The following is a 20,357-nucleotide window of genomic DNA, read 5'->3' on the forward strand; positions in this document are numbered from 1 at the left end:
AGAAAACAGAATTATCATTTAACCGATGATGCCTTTGTTCAACTCGTGTGCTATTTGTTTCAAATTTCAGCAACTGGGGCCAATTTTATAAGTAAAATTGAATGATCAGTTAATAAAACACTTTCCTATATTTCTCTAGGATTTATAGCCTAACTCATGATACTTTAGGAAGTTACATTTCAAGAGTTCTGTTCCTTTTACTGCTCTGGAAGATAGTATATACAGAGAGAACTGTGACATACTCTTTACTTCCTAATGTCCTGTGACATATTCAACTGAGACAAATGCAAAATAAAGTACTTGCTGCCCTGGGATTTCTGAAGCCTTTTACCTGGAAACTTGCCAGGCAAAATCCCAAGGTAGTAAACATTATATGGGCTTATTTTTTTTTACTTAGGCAGGAACTTCTATGGAGAAAGAGAAAATGACTTAAGGAGATTTTTAAATCATGGCAAAAGTTGGTTAGGAAAACAAATTTTTCCTTTAGAAAATGTTTTACTGCCTTAATAATTATAGAAAAACCACCTTATTCCCTCTACACTTTTCCTCCAAAAGAAGAATGATCTTGTAATCTGAGAGGCTCTATTTCTTAGTTTTGGGATTGAGAAGAGGCTGAAGTTCAATAAAGAGACATAATGGAAAAGAATATAAAAAAGAATGTCTATGTGTGTATAACTGAGTCAGTTTGCTATGCAGCAGAAATTGACACAACATTGTAAATCAACTAGACTTCAATAAAAAATTTTAAAAAAGCGACAGCCTGGGGACTCAGTTTCCTAGTTCTATTGCATAATTAATCCTATGAACAGGTCTTCAGACATTTTTGCTGGCCTGTTGCAGACTGTCAGCCACCTCTGTTGGGTTTTATCATAGTAGCTAAAATAGGACCATATAATATGGCCCCCAGACCAGGTTATGTCTTAACGGATTCAGGAAGGACCTTGGATAAACTCCTCAGAGAGGAATGGGTCAGTGATGATCAGTGACAGGACTTTGGGCAATAGACACAGAACCCAAGAGGTCAGGGGTGGCCCAAGTGGGCAATGTAAATGTGAAAGTGAGATAAGAAAGAGTGACTGCCAAAAGCCCTCTCTCTAGGGCTCGCGTGTGCCTGGGACCAGCCTCTCCTCTTTCTGGACCTGTTTCAGAAATGTCTATTCCATCTCCTCTTGGTTCCTGGGAGGCAGGATTTGAATTACATGGGTTATTAAGATTATCCAGAGAAAGTGTCTTACATGAATCTGATACCATACGCCTGTCATTTCAATGTTACACTTGGCTTTAGACATTTTGTGTAAATCAGGCTGATGAAACCATGGTTTGGCTTTAATTTAAATGTTATTTTATCTCACTGGCCTGTTTGCTGATATAATGGATCAAAAGTTCTCCTATTAATGTTTTTCCCACATTTAATATGCAGATTTTAAAATTTTTGCTGAAGTTCTTTTTTAAAAAATTTAAAGAATCTTTTTATTATGCCAGTATTTTTATTTATCTTTTAATTTAATTTTTATTTTGTATTGGGGTATAGCTGATTTACAATGTTGTGTTAGTTTCAGTTGTACAGCAAAGTGGTTCAGTTATACATATACATACATCCATTGTTTTTTAGATTCTTTTCCCATATAGGTTATTACAGAGTATTGAGCAGAGTTCCCTGTGCTATACAGTAGGTCCTTGTAGATTATCTATTTTATAGATAGTAGTGTGTGTATCTTAATCCCAACCTCCTAATTTATCCCTTCCCCCCACCTTTAATGACTGTTTCCCATACAGAATTCTCCAGAATCCAAAAAGAGTCACTTCTGGATCCAGGAAATATCATAAAGGGGTCTAATTGAATTCTATCTTGAGGTACAGGAATTTTTTTTCTAGTTCTTTGCTTTTGATGGTTTAAATAAATTATGAACAGAAAGTATTCATCTTTCAATCATGTGGTGGAAAAAGAAGCCTAGTAAACCATGGCTAGAAATATATTATGATTTTCTCAGCAAGCAGGAAGAGTGATTCTACTGTCAGACTTACCCATTTCATGGGGAATTTCATGACACAAGATAGCAATTGTTGTGGTCACTCCTGACTCGGATGAAGATGAGAAGGCTGCTCCTATGACTAGGCCATCTGCAAAATTATGCAGGCTGTCTCCAACCAGGATCATTACTGCTAACAAGCTAATGGTTTTGCCTAAAGAATGAAAAAAAGGTGTAAGGAGCATTAACAAAGCACTACATAGTTCATGGAATCCTTCAGTTACGATCAACTTTCCCCTCCAGCCTCGACATTCTTAAATTGCACCAGATTAAGTAACTCCACTTTGTCTCAGCTTTCAAAATAGGTCAGGACCGGAGATGCGAATATGGCAACCGATATGGCACACTTGGATTTATGGTCACCATTTTTCTAATGGGTCTGACTAATTATGAGATAAGTTAGGGCATTCGCTCTTCTATCCTCCTGTTCAGCTGTGCCAAAAGAAGATAAAAATAACACTGTTACAACTTTCCAAAATACATTTGATGACCTTTCCACATAATGTCTTTTGTGAAGCATTTTTAAATAATTTAAGACCCTCGGGGCAGAATGCCATTAAAATGGAGTCTATTTTCTGAAACTGTCCCCTGAGTCAGACTGCCCCTCGTGTCAGTCTCCTGGAGTCAACTGTCAACCTCCTGCCGCTTTGTGATCGTTCCCCTTTCTGGTTGGTGCTAACCACCCTCCCCTACTGCCTCCTTCACTCCCCAAATGTGATCACAGCAGAACCGCTTCCATCCCTTCCGATCCCAAAGTTAGCTTTGGAACATTTACTGAATGTTCTGTCTTTCTGACTAGACCAACTAGACGTTGAATAAAATAAAGAGAAGCTGTCTTCATGCGATTCTATTACGTTATATACATTAGCTGATTAGTAGACAGCCAATGAAATAAACTGGACCATAATGGGTTTAATTAATGAAATAATTAGATCACAGTTGGGTTCAAGTTTTTGACGGACAGAATTTCTGTTTTCAAAAACCTAAAACTGTGCACTAGTATTACGGGTTGGAGCCATTAACAAATACAAAACGTATTCCAGGGATAACACATATTCTGACAGTGAACTACCTAGGTATACCATTTGATAAGAACAGCCATTAAAATCAATTATTTTAGTCTAATTACTCAGTTGATGTATACTGTGTGACAGGTGTTAGGAGTTGCTATTGTTACTATTAGAACTGCCCACAATATTCTAATAACTGGACACTCAATAAAAATAGGAAGAGGTTACCTTCTGGTTTCTGTTACCTGGTCTAAGACTGTGGAGGGACTGTATTGTAAATATGGTTTACTGGGGGGATATGATTTGACTTATTTCATAGCCCACACTGTGAAATAAGGAACTTCAGTAAACAGCAGATCTAGCCCAGACTATCAGCCAGGAGATAAGTGTATTGCCTGTGCTGGAAAGACATGCCATGCATTTTACATCTCAAAATCATGCTTTATTTAGAACCATCACGGTGAGACTCAGTTCTATCGTTCTGGTGGTTTCCTAATTCATTTCATTCTTTAACAAAAATGAGAAGATTTTAAGCAACAGTCATAAAAATACAGAATAAATATCAAAGTATTGAATTCAGAGAGTTCTTACTGGCATTGCCTGGAAGCTATCTGAGCCTAAAAATGCAAACAGGTCACTCAGCTGTTCCTGCCAATTTTCAGAAGTAAAGCTCTTCTTTGTGGAAATAAAATCAAATAATTTAAAGTAATCCATGTGACAACACTGCAGCATACAAATAAACTGTGATTTCTAATCCATGCCTGTGTGTATGCCTGCATACAGTTTTGATATTAACAGCATATATTTGGATGGAAAACCTTTACCCAATTTATGCTTTGCCAAGAAACACTGCAGCCTATTTTTGTTGCCTATTATTTTGTTATCTCTGATGATGGGTTTCTAAATGTCAGATCATGGCCATGTAACAAGCCACAAGGCAAATATACATATTTGCATATAAACAACAGGGAGCACATTGTGCATGTTGTTTAAGACAATTGAAACATTCCTCAGTGGAAGATAAGACAAGTGTTCACTGGCAAATCAATGTGCTCATTACAGAACTATCAATAATATTTTACCTTTCCTTCGGTACATGGAAGTCATTTTGAGTTCCACATTTCTGACTTAGCAGAGGTTTTCCATGGTAATACCCAGGCTGGATCTTGTATCGTGCTGCTTTTTGTTTATTTAAATCAGACTGTGGATAGGACTTTCACATCCTGAGTTCTACCAATGAGGTAATATGAAACAAGTAATCAAATATTTGAAGCTAATTCAATGTGTCCCTGGCAAAAAGGGCAGTTGCATAATTGAATTTGGATTTGTTCCCTGATCATTCTGTATGCCAAGACTGATATCTGAAGTAGAAAGATACGAGGTCTACAAAATATTTGAATAAGACCATCATTATTACTTCCACTTCCATTATTACAGCCACTCTCTGCTCCTAATTGGACTAGGTGTAGCCTTCTTTCCGCTTCCTTTCTTCTAAAAACAAATACAAAGAAATGTCTCTGCTATACCTTCTAGGTGCCAGGCCTTCTAAAATTTCTCCTGGAACTAAATATTTAGAAGGAAAAGTATCACTACCAATGTCCTGAAAAAAGAATTGGACAGGCTACGTAATTACATATTTTGAATCATATAAATAAATTATGGGCGTGAAAACATCAAACACGTTCAGAACAGTGATTGTTACCACCTTGTTTGTTCTTATTAGCATTTATATCCTCAACCACATTGCAACCTAGGGATAAAGACCATTCCTAATTTTATTCCCCAGTGCAATCACAGTGCCTAAAACATCCTCAAACGTTTTTTTAATTCATTTACTTTATTTATTTATTATTTTTGGCTGCGTTGGGTTTTCGTTGCTGTGCGTGGGCTTTCTCTAGTTGCAGTGAGCGGGCTACTCTTTGTTGCAGTGCATGGGCTTCTCATTGTGGTGGCTTCTCTTGTTGCAGAACACGGGCTCTAGGTGTGTGGGCTTCAATAGTTGTGGTTCACGGGCTTTAGAGCACAGGCTCAGTAGTTGTGGTGCACAGGCCTAGTTGCTCCGCGGCATGTGGGATCTTCCTGGACCAGGGCTCGAACCCGTGTCCCCTGCATTGGCAGGTGGGTTCTTAACGACTGCGCCACCCAAGAAGCCCAAACATTTCTTGAATGAATGAAAGAATGTGAAAAAATACAGGGATGCATGCCTGAATGAATGATCACAAGGAAATTGTTGCTGCATTAGCATTTCTTAGTCCCTCAATGTTAAGAGTTTAGTAGCTATGTAGTCCTGGGCAGTGACTTACCCTCTCTAATGACTGGTCTCTTCATTTGTGTAATTTGAATATTAATTATTCTTAATTCAGTAGAGTGTAAGAGGATTAAATGAGATAATCCATGTCACGTGTTTAGCATTGTACCTGGCATATAATAAGTATTCAATAAATACCTCTTTTTCTTCTCAGATAACTAACTTATTCTGATAGAATGGGCATAACTAATCATGACTGCTTAACATTAAACTATTGAGAAGTGTGTTTACAAAAGAGTAATATCAGCTAGAAAAATGGGGCAAGGATTCAGGAGCAACTGATGAAAACCAACACAGACCTTTAAAAAAAAGTTCTAAGAATTATTCAGAAGTATGAGCAAAAGGGAATAAAGTCCTAACCAAGATTGGTTAATCAAATTCAGAAATAGGGAAAATCATAGAAAGAAGAAGACTGGATGCAAATTATACAAACAAATGAGTTATAGCATAAGATGTGAATAACGAGATAGCACTGATTTGAACTCTACCATGTTAACGACAATATCATAAATGAGATAGACATTTGTGATGAATTATCAGTAGACTGTGATAGAAGACAAAAAGACAGTACTGTCTCCAGACTTCATGGGAAGTAAAAGGCTCAAATCATCATGTAAGCAGGATTTTAAAAGAGCCTTGATAACCACGTAAGTATTTATGCTAATCAAAGTTTCCAGAGGATCAGTTTTAAGCCATTGGGGAAAACATTTTTAAAGAATGAAGTAACACTGATATTAATGTGTAGTAGGTTTCAAAGACTGATAGGAATGAGCCCTTATTAAAAATTTCATTGCAAAAGTTTTAATAATGAAATACATAGCCAATAGGAAATTTACATGGTTTTCACATATTTATTTCAAAACAGATATAACCTCTTTCTATGGCACTTTCTACATTTAATGTTTGGATTTTTTAAATTGGTACTCACATTTTCTGTTGGGAGCGTTCAGACTGCCTATAGGAATTTCAGCTGCCTGTGCATCTTCTGGGCCTTTCTATTTTAAATTAAAAAATAAAATATGAATGATAAGCAATAGCCATCATTTTATCGAAAAATGAAACATGAAGAGTTATGTTGATTATCAAAAGACATTTTGATCCTCCGGAGTATATTAGAACTTTTCAATTTCATAGACAAACACAGACGGTAGAGCCACGAGTCTGCAAGCATGTGTTTCCCACCATCTACATGTAGATGGAAACAGCACTCTTACATAGCTCAGAGTCTTCCATAGAGAGCTAGAGGCTACTTAGACAGTCTGTAATTCATTATTAAATTATGGAAGTCTTTATGAAACCCAAAAGCCGTAGGAAAAAGAAATGATTCTTGATTCTTGACCTCAGTTGGCTCTGCTCCTGTACAGTAGACTGTGGATCTAGAATTCTCTTCTGATCTTTAAGGAGATTGTGGAGAAGAAACCATTGCAAACCTAACACTTCCCCATTTCATTCATCGTAGCATAAGGTGCTGTTTCTGTTGCGTTTCCGGTCAGGAAAAAAACAAAACAAAACAAAACAAAACAACTTGCTGACTAAGAAAGGAGATCAACAAACTTACAAAAGAATACAATTTGAAAAGATTTTTCATCCTTTCACATGACAGGAAGGTGAGATTTTGGAATTGACTTCTACAAGTTGAGATGATATGATTTTATTTCAGAGACTGACTCATGGTTCAATTTCAGGAAAGACACTTTCCCTCCCTAGGCCTAAGATTCTTGTTCTATTGTGTGAAAAGAATACTTCTTATCTGTCTATGGAACATGTCCCTTTAGAAGCATATTCCTATCACCCAAAATTGTGGAAACTTTGAGACAAATTTAATGTGAGACATAAGCATCTTTTTTTTTAATGTAAACAGAGAAAGTAAACTTAACATTCACATGTTAGAATAACAGCAGTTATTCAAAAGATGTAACGATAGGCTATTTTTGGAGAAGGGTGGCTGAGAAGGTAGGATCTGAAGGATACAGGATTAGAAGAGGTAGACAGGCCTCTTGCCTGAAATTGGTGGATCTAGAAACAAAAGAAAAATGTGGGGTTTTTAAAAATTACATTATATCAAAAGCCTGATTAAGATCAAAAGACTATTAAAAGACAGGAGTTCAGATATTTATTCCAGGATTTTTTTTTCCCAAAAAGCTATATATTGTCACAGTATGTAAAGGAATTTAGAGGCAAATATCTAAAACTCCTTTGATGACTGGAAAGATTTGTGAGTTCCTCTTCCTTAAAAAATTTCCTTAAAAAACAGGAAATTCGGGGCTTCCCTGGTGGCACAGTGGTTGAGAGTCCACCTGCCGATGCAGGGGACACGGGTTCGTGCCCCGGTCCGGGAAGATCCCACATGCCGCAGAGCGGCTGGGCCCGTGAGCCATGGCCGCTGAGCCTGCGCGTCCGGAGCCTGTGCTCCGCAAGGGGAGAGGCCACAACAGTGAGAGGCCCGCATACCGGAAAAAAAAAACAACACTTGTAAACAGAGTGATTAAGGATATGTTTATTATGTCAATCTGATCCATGTGGGTTTCAAAGAGGTGCAGAGAGCAGTGACTTGAATCTGTGGAAAATGCATTTTACCCTTGAAAACAGCTTTCAGGTGTTTGGCAAAGTTTTCCAAAACAGGATTTATCATGATCAAGAATAGGCAAATCAGGAGTGCATTCTATTAATACTTATCTAGCCTACTGATTCTCATCTATTTATCAAGGAATAAAGGAAAGAAGGTAATCAAATCAGTAGAATACTTCAGGTCAGTAACCTACCAACTGGATAGTTGAAGCAGATTTGCCTCTGCCTGACTGGTCACTTAATTCAGTATTGAATGCAAGATGGCGGGAATGTCCCATATGCCCATGAACCAGTGACATGCCCTGCTGGATGAGGATGGTTTAAAATTAGTGCTGAAGCCAGAAGAACACAGGTGCAGTCTTTGTTAATTCCACAGTTCTATTTAACATTTTGCTTATTGGCCAAAGGGGTGGATGACACCAAAAGGGTACTAGGAGAATTTCATCAGGATAAGTACTTGCTAAAATGAATGTTTTAGGGCATAGGACTGGCCTAAAACATCATGCATAGTCTAAATGCTTTAAGAATGCAACCGCAAATATGGGGTTAGCAGATGCAAACTAATATATATAGTATGGATAAACAACAAGGTCCTACTGTATAGCACAGGGAACTATATTCAATATCCTGTGATAAACCATAATGGGAAAGAATAGAAAAAAGAATACATGTATGTATAACTGAGTTACTTTGCTGTACAGCAGAAATTAATACATTGTAAATCAATTATTCTTCAATAAAAAAAAAGAATGCAACCTCAAAAATTCTAGTCATGATTTACAAAGGCATGAATGGTGGTGATTTTATATGGTCTTTTTATTTACTGCAAAATTAAATTGTGAGTTCTTTCTGATGGAGATACCAAAAGGATGATCATCGAAACCGTACTGTACCCTATAACTACTAAATGAATATCTCCAGAAAGATAGTCACCAATTAAAGTACTTGTAGCTTCTAAAATATTCACATTTCTTTTCTTTTACACAATATCATGAATCTTAAAATTATGTTCTTAAAACTCTTTTAAGTTCCCTGACAACTCCAAGGACCATCTGAAAAAAATATAATTTTTGAATGTTCAGAATTTATTTCACTCATTTCCATCTGGTTACATTTCTAATTATTATGCATAAGTTGATATGTTGGCTTTCTGAATTAGTTTTTCCAGTCCATGAATGCTAGTCTATTGTGTATAAATGGGGATCTTATTATTGTCTTTAATGCTTAGTTAGATTAGAACTCCTTTTGTGGAGGTTAAGTTCCTAAATTTTTAGAGAAAGTGGTATTCCTAAGTTTTTAAGAAAGTGTTGGGGTTGAAACTGTCATTCCTAATTCCTGAATTATTATAGTACCCTAGCTTGGGCCCCAGGCCAAAGAACAACCCTGATTCATTAAAACAGAAAAAATTTCTACAGAATTTTGTTTAAAACCTATTTATTGTGAAAAGTTTCAAATATACAAAAAAGCTAAAAGAACTCTGATGTCAACACTCAGATATTCACTCCCTAGATCCTACGATTGACATTTTATTACACGTATTTTACCACCCATCTATCTATCTACCATCCTTCTATCCATCCATAAACCATCTTATTTTTGATGCATGAGATAGAATTTTTGAATAAATTTAGGGGGGATAATAAACAACAAGTGCTGATATTTTAAAAGATAGTAGTCTTTTAAAAGACTTTTAAAAGATAGTATACCAAAATGTTCATTGCAGCTCTATTTACAATAGTCAGGACATGGAAGCAACCTAAATGTCCATCGACAGATGAATGGATAAAGAAGATTTCGCACATATATACAATGGAATATTACTCAGCCATAAAAAGAAATGAAATTGAGTTATTTGTAGTGAGGTGGATGGACCTAGAGTCTGTCATACAGAGTGAAGTAAGTCAGAAAGAGAAAAACAAATACTGTATGCTAACACATATAAATGGAATCTAAAAAAAAAAAAATGGTCATGAAGAACCTAGGGGCAGGACAGGAATAAAGACACAGACCTACTAGAGAATGGACTTGAGGATATGGGGACGGGGAAGGGTAAGCTGGGACGAAGTGAGAGAGTGGCATGGACATATATACACTACCAAATGTAAAATAGATAGCTAGTGGGAAGCAGCCACATAGCACAGGGAGATCAGCTCGGTGCTTTGTGACCACTTAGGGGGTGGGATAGGGAGGGTGGGAGGGAGGGAGATGCAAGAGGGAAGAGATATGGGAACATATGTATGTGTATAACTGATTCACTTTGTTATAAAGCAGAAACTAACACACCGTTGTAAAGCAATTATACTCCAATAAAGACGTTTAAAAAAAATACCAATAGCATCAGTTACTCAAGGAAAATGACTATAACATAAATTGCTTCTGCTTATACCTACAATACCTAATTAATAGAAATTAATAAAGACTTGTTTTCTGAGTAAAAACAAAAAAAGATAGTAGTGTTTGCTTGTTTAAAAGTTTGTTTAAAAGTCTTTTAAAAGATAGTAGTGTTTGCCCTGAGCATTTTATAGTATGTGAACGGGAAGAAAGTTAGGGAATAAGTAGAAAACCATGAAGACTGCAGGATCCCAGGACTTTGTAGGGAAAGTTTATTTTAGTCTCCTGGAGCTTTTTGTTTGTTTGTTTGTTTTTTACAAGCATTTATGTTTTTAACTATCCCACAAAACCGTTCATCTATTTTCTTATAGGGTAATATATAAGAGCAAAAAGAAACAAAATCTAAAAATAAGCCACACTGCATTTTACATTTCATCATATATGTAGAAATTGATCAAATGCAGGCACAATGAAAGCAATTATTCAAGCTGAAAAAAAGATTTGCTGGAATTCCCACTCCTGAGCTTCTTGTTTGCATAATTTTAAATGTCCTTAAGATAGAAAACGATGCATAATTTTCCAAATTTTCAAAGTTTTTGTTTGCTTGTTCATTTGTTTTGGGTTAAGAAAGATACCCAAAACACAGATTGGTAGCTAGGCCTTTAAACCCCTTCATTCTCAGACATGAAATATTCTCCTGTTTCTAAACTAGCCAGGGAGGTCAAAAAGGAGGCTGTAATAAGTATAGTAATGGGCCAGCAACAGATGTTTGAAAAATTAATAATCATGCTTATAGGGAAGCTCTCAGTCAGAATGATCTGTGTGTCCTAGAAATCGGAGTCCCATCCCTTAAACAGACAACCTCGTGAAGATGTTAATTACTTTTGAACAAGTATTTCTGAAATAAAAGACAAATATCATGAAGCCCTAACATAAAAGATAAATAAAATTTAAAATATACCTCGGCACTTGGTGATACAAGAAGAATAAAACATTTTTCTATTAAGAAAAATCCATGGATGCCTCCAATTAATCCCAACAGTTTCCAAATATGGCCCTTGTTTTCATGGAAATGCCCAAACTCTGAGGCTTCCTGCTTATGTAAACCAAGAACCTAAAAAGAGACAGAAAGAAATAACTTTTGATGACTTAAATATTATTTAGTAGGTCCACTGTTGAAAATATATTCAATTTCCATTCTGGGGAACCCCATGACAACACCTGAATTCATTCAAAGCCCAGTTTGCTTTTAGATGTATGAATACTTACACTATATGATTTAATCAGGGCCAAATAAGATGTGAAAAAAGAAAGGAGAGCTTTGAAAAGCTGCTGCTAATGAGTAGACTAAAGCCTAAGCTTATTTCAGCAAGTGGCCTAAATTCTCATACATTCTGTCCTTCAGCTGAATTTTTTCCCAGTTCAATCCATCCCAATTTGCACAGCAAAGCTTTATAACAAATCAATGTTTTCTATATCCAGAACAAATATAAAGATACATTTCATCCAGGGTTTATTCACCCCATGCCCCATAGCAATTAAAGAAAACTTTTAATAAATGTTCAAATAAGTAAGAAATCCACCTGGAGGACTTTTTCCATTGAGTGCATCCTGTATGCCCAGCAATACTGTCAGCTCTCCGGGACACAAAAGGATACTAGAAAAGCATTAGGAATTTTCCTCTAGTTGACTCATCCCACTGGTTGTCTCATACATTTGTTGACCTCATGATTTCTTGTGAGCTAGTAAATCATAATGTATCATATTCCCTCCCCAGGAGAAGACAGTTTGGGAAATATTGTGGTTTCCATATTTAGGATATTACTAACCCTTAAATTTAGAAAAGAAAAAAATTATATGTGTATATGTTCATATAAATAGTGTATAGATATTTATGTACATATGCATATACATATTGATACATATGTATACATGTGTGAGTATATGTATGGATCTCCATATACACATTGAGTGTATGGACATAACTAAAGACATATACACGTTAGTCCACTTTTTCTTTTGGTAAAGACTTAAAAGGACAGGCACCTAATATTTGGAATTACCATTATGTCACAAAACAGAGGATGTCACATCAGAAAAGAAACCAGAGGAAAACCTCACAATTTCAGAATAAAATGTACATCTTCAAGTTGAATCAATGCAGCTAGTTAAAAGAGGAAATCGTGACAGTGGGATTTTCCTCATTTCTGTGCAGACCTTTAAACACTTGCCTTGCATCACATTCAGGAACCACTGATGTTTCTAGCTTTCCACCACACCTGTACGGCATCTATCTTCCTCTTCCCAATAACTTACGTGCTCCTCTCTTTCCTCAAGTACAGCAACTGCCTTCTCAGTGAAACCCAGCCAGGTTCCCCTCTGTAACTATGTCTCTATAGGGCCGGTGGGCAGTCCCACTCCCCACGGCGTCCAACCCTGCTGCCTCGGGCTGTGTACTCTCCCACTCGGGGAGACCCAGGCAGCCCGAAGATCCTGTTGTTATGCCCCAGGATCCTGGGCAATGAACAGCTCTGCACCCACTGCAGTGACCTAGAAACAGGCTTCGGCCACCGCCTCAAGCCAGTAAGCCCTGAAATATTTCCTGAAACTTAGATTATAAGGGAAATTAAAACTAATAATGGTTTGTTTCATTTCTCCAATGCTCACTTTGCAATTTTCAGAACACGTAATAATTTTTGAGCCTCTAAGCAACAAGAGGGACCCTGCAGGAAATTGCCAGAGGCTTGTGGAAAATTTTAACATCTCAGACTTTGTGAGAGGTGGGGGAAATCACTGGCTCATCGTTATCCATCATGAGAGATTTCAGAAGGAATACATAACCTCATCTGAAGAACTTTCTCCCTGAACTCTTTTGCATCTCTGGTTCTAATCCTTTCATCTCTGACAAATAAAGAGCTCCGAAGACTTCAGCAAAGAGCCAGCTCCCTGGAGATTGCATGTTTCTTAAAGGAAATCTAGACGCTAATAGTTGGGCAAGAAAGAGAAATTCATTTTGATGGTTCCAACAAAGAGAGGTTAATGGTGGTGCTATGACAGAGGTGTGGGCAGGTGTCAAGGGTATGAACGAGAGATAATGAGACACCCGGAAACTGGCCACCCCAGGGAACCATTATCACTCTTAGGGCTGAAAGGGCAAAGGGCGAAGGTTGGAAATAACCGAAGCTCAATTACTGAAGCTCAGTGGGAGATGAAGTTAGGGAGGAGGCCTCCTGCAGGAGGTGTATTTCTGCGGGGAATCAGCTGCTTCTAGAGCCAGTGCTGGAGGGAGGGAGCGGGAAAGAGATACCCCTGCCACTCTCTCCTCCTGCCCTGGCTTTTCTGTTGTGCACCCCCTGGGGGAACTCAAACAACAATCCAGCCTGCAAGGGAGCTGAGAGGGTGCAATCTTCAGGGGCAGAAAAGACAGCAGAGAAGAGCAGAGTATGGATCTGAGGAAGGTTGGGGGCCGCCGGGGAAAAACCAGTGCATCTTATAGCCCATTCGTTTTTATTTATAGGTACGTACACTCCCTGAACTTTTGTTAATAGGAATCCATATCTGATCACATAGTTTTAAATTTCAAAAGTAAGAATAACCTGGTGGATCTAATGATTAATCATCTCTTTTCTCCTACAAGGGCTTTGGGGAAATAATACTGATTATCAAGGAAAACACTGGCCACTGTATCTACGCATCCATGTCACTGTGAAATTCTGCCTAAACACCTCCAGTGGCACAAAGTAAAGAGAAATTCGAAACACTCCATCTGAAACGGAAAATAGCCGCTTACCTGAGGAATCAGATGGAACAGAGCTTCCCCAGAAAGGGTCCCAACAGCCAGACCCACAAACAGCTGTAGAACGAGCCTATAGCTCTCCTCGCAGCACTGGAAGAGGATCAGGGTCGTCCCGAGCATGGAGCCCAGCGTGAGCAGCGTCACTGCCATGGTGCTGTAGCCATATTCTGAGCCAAAAAGGAGATGGCAAAACAGTCAGAGCCCCTGTGAGGGCCTCTGCCAGTGAACATGCTAGAAGAATCCAGCCTATACTATAACGGATAGGGAGACAAAATTGTTTTATGAGTGCTATATTGCATCAAAGGTTTCAAAGTGGGCTTCCCTGGTGGCGCAGTGGTTGAGAGTCCGCCTGCCGATGCAGGGGACACGGGTTCGTGCCCCGGTCCGGGAAGATCCCACATGCCGCGGAGCGGCTGGGCCCGTGAGCCATGGCCGCTGAGCCTGCGCGTCCGGAGCCTGTGCTCCGCAACGGGAGAGGCCACAACAGTGAGAGGCCCGCAAAAGGTTCAAGGCTTTAATTTGTAAGGAAAAAAATGAAAAGACTTTCTCCAAATTACTCCGTTGCTTTGAAGTTATCCTGACTACCCCTTATGAAAAAAATCACCCTAGCAAGCAAGGAGCCAGCTTACCTCCTATCCCCCCAAAAAATAATTTCTCTCACTTTAAACTATAATCTCTATTGACAGACACTGGTAATATTTGTCATTTAATTTCATTTAAACATTTTGAAGGCAAGGAAGCAATGTTACAGAAGGAGCATATAGTTTGGGCCATTGTAGATCAATATTTGTGGACAAAATGAGTACTTTCTTACAAAAATTCTCAAAATTATTTGTGATGTCAGAAGTGTTTATTATTCTCAGTGACTAAAACGAGCGATGGTACTGGTAAAAACTGATCAATGTGTAATGGATGATAATATAAATTTGGACAGCCTACCTTTTGGATTATTGCAATAAGTTTTTAAAACCCCTAAAATTTATTCTGTATTTCTAAGCTTCTAGATTTTTTAAATGTTCAGAAAGTGCAATATTTTACAATTATTCAAACAGAAACAAATATGTAGGAGGGGAGAAGAAATAAAAGGGTAAAGGAAGAAAGAGAAAGATTAAGAGAAAGAAATGGCTTTCAGAGTCAAGTATATATGATTTGGGGATAAAGAGTATTCAGACACCATTTTCCTTTGGTTGCAGATATTCAGAGCGAATACTCTGTTTCAACTCAGAAGTTACTAATGGCAGGCCAAATGGTTTGTAAACAAGGAAGGTAGGTAATTACAAAATTAAACTATCATTTCCTTTTGTGACCACAGATAGATGAAAAATCAAACAATTTCAGCTATCATACTATTGCACTTAAAGCCCATTGTGGATTTTAAGAAATTACCATCTTAAAATGTGTTATAATTGAAGATGTTGCATCCTCATCATTCTTGTACTTTTCTGGGACAGTCATTCTCCACAGTAGGTCATGGTAATGACACTAGCTGGTAAGATGACAACAGGCTTGTGATGTGAAGAGGACCCTTATCGAAGTATAAGCTCTAAATTATACAGAGATCCAACATTAAAATAAAGTTGGTAGTGTACTCGGAGGAGGCAAAAAACTTCCACACTTTGAGTTTTCCCACCCTCACCGCTACTCCTCTGCCGTGAGCTTTCCCACCCTCACCGCTACTCCTCCGCCGTGAGTCTTCCCACCCTCACCGCTACTCCTCCGCCGTGAGTCTTCCCACCCTCATCGCTACTCCCTCGCCGAGTCTTCCCACCCTCACCGCTACTCCTCCGCCGTGAGTCTTCCCACCCTCACCGCTACTCCCTCGCCGTGAGTCTTCCCACCCTCACCGCGACTCCTCCGCCGTGAGTCTTCCCACCCTCACCGCGACTCCTCCGCCGTGAGTCTTCCCACCCTCACCGCGACTCCTCCGCCGTGAGTCTTCCCACCCTCACTGCGACTCCTCCGCCGTGAGCTTTCCCACCCTCACCACTAATCCTCGGCCGTGAGCTTTCCCACCCTCACCACTACTCCCTCGCTGTGAGTCTTCCCACCCTCACCGCTACTCCTTTGATGTGAGCTTTCCCACCCTCACCGCTACTCCTTCGCTGTGAGTCTTCCCACCCTCACCGCTACTCCTTCGATGTGAGCTTTCCCACCCTCACCGCTACTCCTTCGCTGTGAGTCTTCCCACCCTCACCGCTACTCCTTCGCTGCTAGGGAAATCTATAAAGCGGCTGTTGTTCAACAGATACAGAGTTTCAGTTTTGCAAGATGAGGCATTTCTAGAGATCTGTTGCAGAGCAATGTGAAAATATTTAATACTATCGAACCGTACACTTAAAAGGGTTGAGATGGTAAATTGCATGTATTTTTTACGACATTAAAAAAAAATAACAGAAATAGTCTGGAATGATCATGCACCTGCCTAGAGGTTTTATTTTGCTCTAATTTAATACCTATGTTGTTAAAAAATCCCTAGAAATATTTAACCAAGTTTCACATCCCATTCTTCCACAAATAGACAGTCAGTGGGAAAGTGACTCTTCTTGACCAACAGATAAAGACATCTGAAGTTTAACATGAGCACCTGGGTGCCTAATAAAGTTCAAAGTTGCCACATTTTCATGGTGGCTACAAAAGATCAGAAAATGTCAGGAATTCAGCAAGGACAAATTAGGGGCTGACATTTCCCAGGCAAAAGGCAAAGTTTCAAGTTCTTTAATTCTTCTACTTTCCCCATTGTCCTGAGGGCAGCTACAGTGTGGTTTTGGAAGAGAAAGGATGTTTCCTTCCTTGGGAGCTTGTACATCTTTCTTGATTGGAGTCAGATTTGATATAAATCTTTCCCATCCTTACAACAGAACTGGACCTACCAACTAAATTCTTAACCAATCCTGAGCAGCTTCTTTGAACAGGTCTGAAATGACTTCTACACGGCCAGAGCATTCTTTCCTGGAAATTCAATTGAAGGTGGTGCTTAGGGGTTGAGTTTCAGCATACTGAACACTGTGTTCTAAATAACGTCTCCCTGTGTCTTCCCCTCTTTAATGTCTTACATTCTTGTAATTTCAAAAGGCCAACAACACAAACCTTTCTCTTTAGTTATATGATGCAACCGTTTAAATTGAGGATGGTGATGTTTTTCTATGTTCTTTTAGTGAGTATGACTTATTTGGATTTTTCTCAGGAAGACTATTTCCTAGAAGGGTCTAGAAGTTAATTAAAAAGGGAATTAAGCTTTTTTCATGGATCTTCAGTCCAAAACCCTGTTTCCAATTGGCCTGTATAACCAGACCCCGTGCCAGGGAGGTGTCTGGTTATACAGATCCATTTTTGAGCCATCACTGACCACAAGGTGTTGAATTATTTAGCTGCTCACTTTTAATGAAGCTTTTTTTCCTCTCCGTGAATGTGGAGTCTTAGATATATGGACCTGGCATGTTTTTGTTCACAATCTTCAAATGAATTACTCGATGTAGAATTATGAGTTAGAAATAAGTAACTGAACAATTCTGCTATGATGGGCATTGCAGACTACCTCAAAGAGAAAGAAAAGCAGTTCTGAAAAATGTGTAAGGCCCTCAGATCAATGGTAATATTTTAAATATAGTTAAATGTCATATTTTTACTATCCATCATAGATGTTCTTAAGCCACCACGTTTTTTTCTTTTGACTTTTAAATGTCAGGTGCTTTAAATTTACAGAATGCATTTTTGTATGCATTAGCCCATTGGAACTGGACTGGTATACTGTGAAGTCTTAGAGTAGTGCTCACATACTGCAGTGATGTTATGGGTCACAGGTGAGTGTGAAAATTGATCCTTTCACTTCCACAACCGGGAGGCTGGCACCTCCTTGCACTGGTCACCTCCATCCCAGAACAGCCTCTTTGGTTTACCCCAATGTGCCTTCATTTTTACTGTGTGCCATCATGTGGAAATGGATAGGAAGCCCTGTAATATCACTACTTCCCACTGTGCAGAGAAAGAGACGGGCTTGGGATATAAAGAGATTGCTGAAGATTACAGAGTTGGCTGGGGAAAGAAGGCATGCCTCAGCTCTGCATTTCTGATCCCAGCACTGATGTTCTTTCTCATATACCATGCCACATCTCAACTATGGACTTTGAAGTTGGTCCATGCTTGAGTCAAATACAGGGGACAAACTTGATTTATATAAGCTATACACAAAATATAAAATATTCGTTGAAAGGCAGTATAGCATAGGTGGTTAAAAACAGCTTGTCTGGGTTTGAATTCCAGCTCTATCACTTACCAGCTGTGTGTCCGTGGGCAAGTCACTTAACTTCTCTGTGCTTCAGTTTCCTCATCTCTAAAGTGAGGATAATAACAATAATTTCTAGCTGGTGGCACTGTGTGAGGACTCAGTGAGCTGATCAATGTAAAATGCTTAAAGCGGTGCCTGGTATACGGTACGTATCCTTCACTTACCATCATTATTGCATACACTGTGTGCATTAGCTCTCCGATTAAAGAACCAGAACTTACTCTCCGGAGTGGGGGGTGCCAGCTTTGCTTGTTGGTCCTGGGGCAGCTGGCAAGAGCAGCTCAGCAATTGCTGGATGATTCCTGGACTCATTTGCTTAAAGTCCTCTTTAGAAATGGCTGAAAGCTTGTTCTGTAGAAATATCTCCACGAATTGTCCAGCAGAGAAGCAAGTCTGTAGGAGGAAGAACATATACTGTTAACCATCCTCAGCACTGAACCAAATTCCCCATCGACTACCATCCTTGAGGAGTCAGAACTAAGTGGAAGGGTTCAAGTCAACACGAAGCCATTACTATGTGTGTCTCCCTGAAGCCTTTTGTCCATGAATAATTCCCCAGGATTATCTTTCATCTCTGATTAAAGCAGCTGTATCTCACTTTCATTCTGAGTATTATATAGTAGGAGTTTTGCACACTTTTTTCTTTTTTCTTTCAATGTGTTGGATAGTGTTCTAACCAGCAGCCTAAGGAAACCTTGAGGGGGGATGGCTTTGTATTATGAACAAAGCTAAAACTTCACAGGATAAACAGGAGCTCTGAGGTAATGAGGTCATCGTCTTTAATATTCTCTGATTTAGCGAGCCTTTGTAGGCAACATGCATTTTTCAAAAGCAGTAAGAGTAAAGGTAATATTTTAAAAGTGAACGTTGTATCAACTCGCTGGTGTGTAAACACTGAACGATATGGCTACCTCTGTCCCTTGACAGCCTTCCACCACAAAAACAATTGAAATCACTGTTATTGCCTACTGATTTCACTAATTTTTATCTAGATCTCTGTGATTTTTTTCATATTGTATAGGGATATTTATGAGATAAGTAGAAACAGACAACAAATGAAATGGGTCTCTAAAAACTGCCTCAAAGCATCTGTCCATTTCAGAAGTGTTAAGGGCTGACATTATGTGCATCAAAAATTACACTGAAGGGGCTTCCCTGGTGGCGCAGTGGTTGAGAGTCCGCCTGCCGATGCAGGGGACATGGGTTCGTGCCCCGGCCCGGGAGGATCCCACATGCTGTGGAGCGGCTGGGCCCGTGGGCCACGGCCGCTGGGCCTGTGCGTCCAGAGCTTGTGCTCCGCAGCAGGAAAGGCCACAACAGTAAGAGGCCCGCGTACCACACACACACACACACACAAAAAAAAAAATTACACTGAAAAGTTTTCATATGTGGATGAGAAGGGTGTATAGTTTCACTAGCACAAATGCGTGTCTTCTACTGAAATAAGACCCCAATGCAAGATCAGTGTGATCTTTAGTTACAGTCAGGTATCTTTTAAAAAGTCAGTGATGTATACAAGGATTGTCTGATCTGCCATGCTGTAGAAAGTAGGGATTTTAAACAAAGGCACATGGCTAATCAGAAAATAATGATGACACATTTGCTGGATCCTCCCACACAAAAATCCTTTGGGATGATTCCAAGGGTTAAAAAGCTTTATCTTGATTGGGAGATGTTTGGTTGCATGTAACAGAACCTACTCAAACCAGCAGACACCAAGAGGAGGATGCATGAAGCTTACAGAGGATGTGTGAGATGGGAAGGACAGCCACATTTCAAGCGGAACTGAACCGGAAGCTGGAAAATTAGAACCAATGACTTTTCTCTGTCTTTTTGGGGCTTAGTATTTTCTTCTTTCTCTTTCCCTCTGCAGACATCTACTTCCTTTCAAAGTCTGGTCTTCTCTCTTTAATAAACACATGGCCATATAAGCCCTGACCCTAAGGTGACCTTTTCATCCAAGAACCGAAAATTGGATTGAGTCTGCAAACCCTGACAGATCTGATTGGCTCAGCAAAGCTATAGATGG

General features: G+C 39.1%; 1 protein-coding gene across 3 annotated transcripts in view; it reads right to left on the reverse strand.

Annotated features, from left to right (window-relative positions):
* SLC39A12 (solute carrier family 39 member 12) overlaps positions 1 to 20,357 on the reverse strand; it is a gene marked incomplete at both ends in the record, with an annotated part of 74,245 nt that overhangs the window by 22,769 nt on the left and 31,119 nt on the right. Inside the window, 6 exons of one of the 3 annotated variants that reach the window (XM_079700675.1) lie at positions 2,026 to 2,184; positions 6,277 to 6,343; positions 8,111 to 8,218; positions 11,209 to 11,361; positions 14,038 to 14,210; positions 18,550 to 18,721. In XM_079700675.1, coding sequence (XP_079556801.1) covers positions 2,026 to 2,184; positions 6,277 to 6,343; positions 8,111 to 8,218; positions 11,209 to 11,361; positions 14,038 to 14,210; positions 18,550 to 18,721 — 832 coding nt within the window. Of the gene's footprint in view, positions 1 to 2,025; positions 2,185 to 6,276; positions 6,344 to 8,110; positions 8,222 to 11,208; positions 11,362 to 14,037; positions 14,211 to 18,549; positions 18,722 to 20,357 lie in introns of all 3 variants that reach the window. The other 2 variants (XM_079700674.1, XM_079700676.1) reach the window with 2 other exon arrangements.

The sequence above is a fragment of the Hyperoodon ampullatus genome (genome assembly GCF_949752795.1).
Source record: "Hyperoodon ampullatus genome assembly, chromosome: 3".
Taxonomy (NCBI): Eukaryota; Metazoa; Chordata; class Mammalia; order Artiodactyla; family Ziphiidae; genus Hyperoodon; species Hyperoodon ampullatus.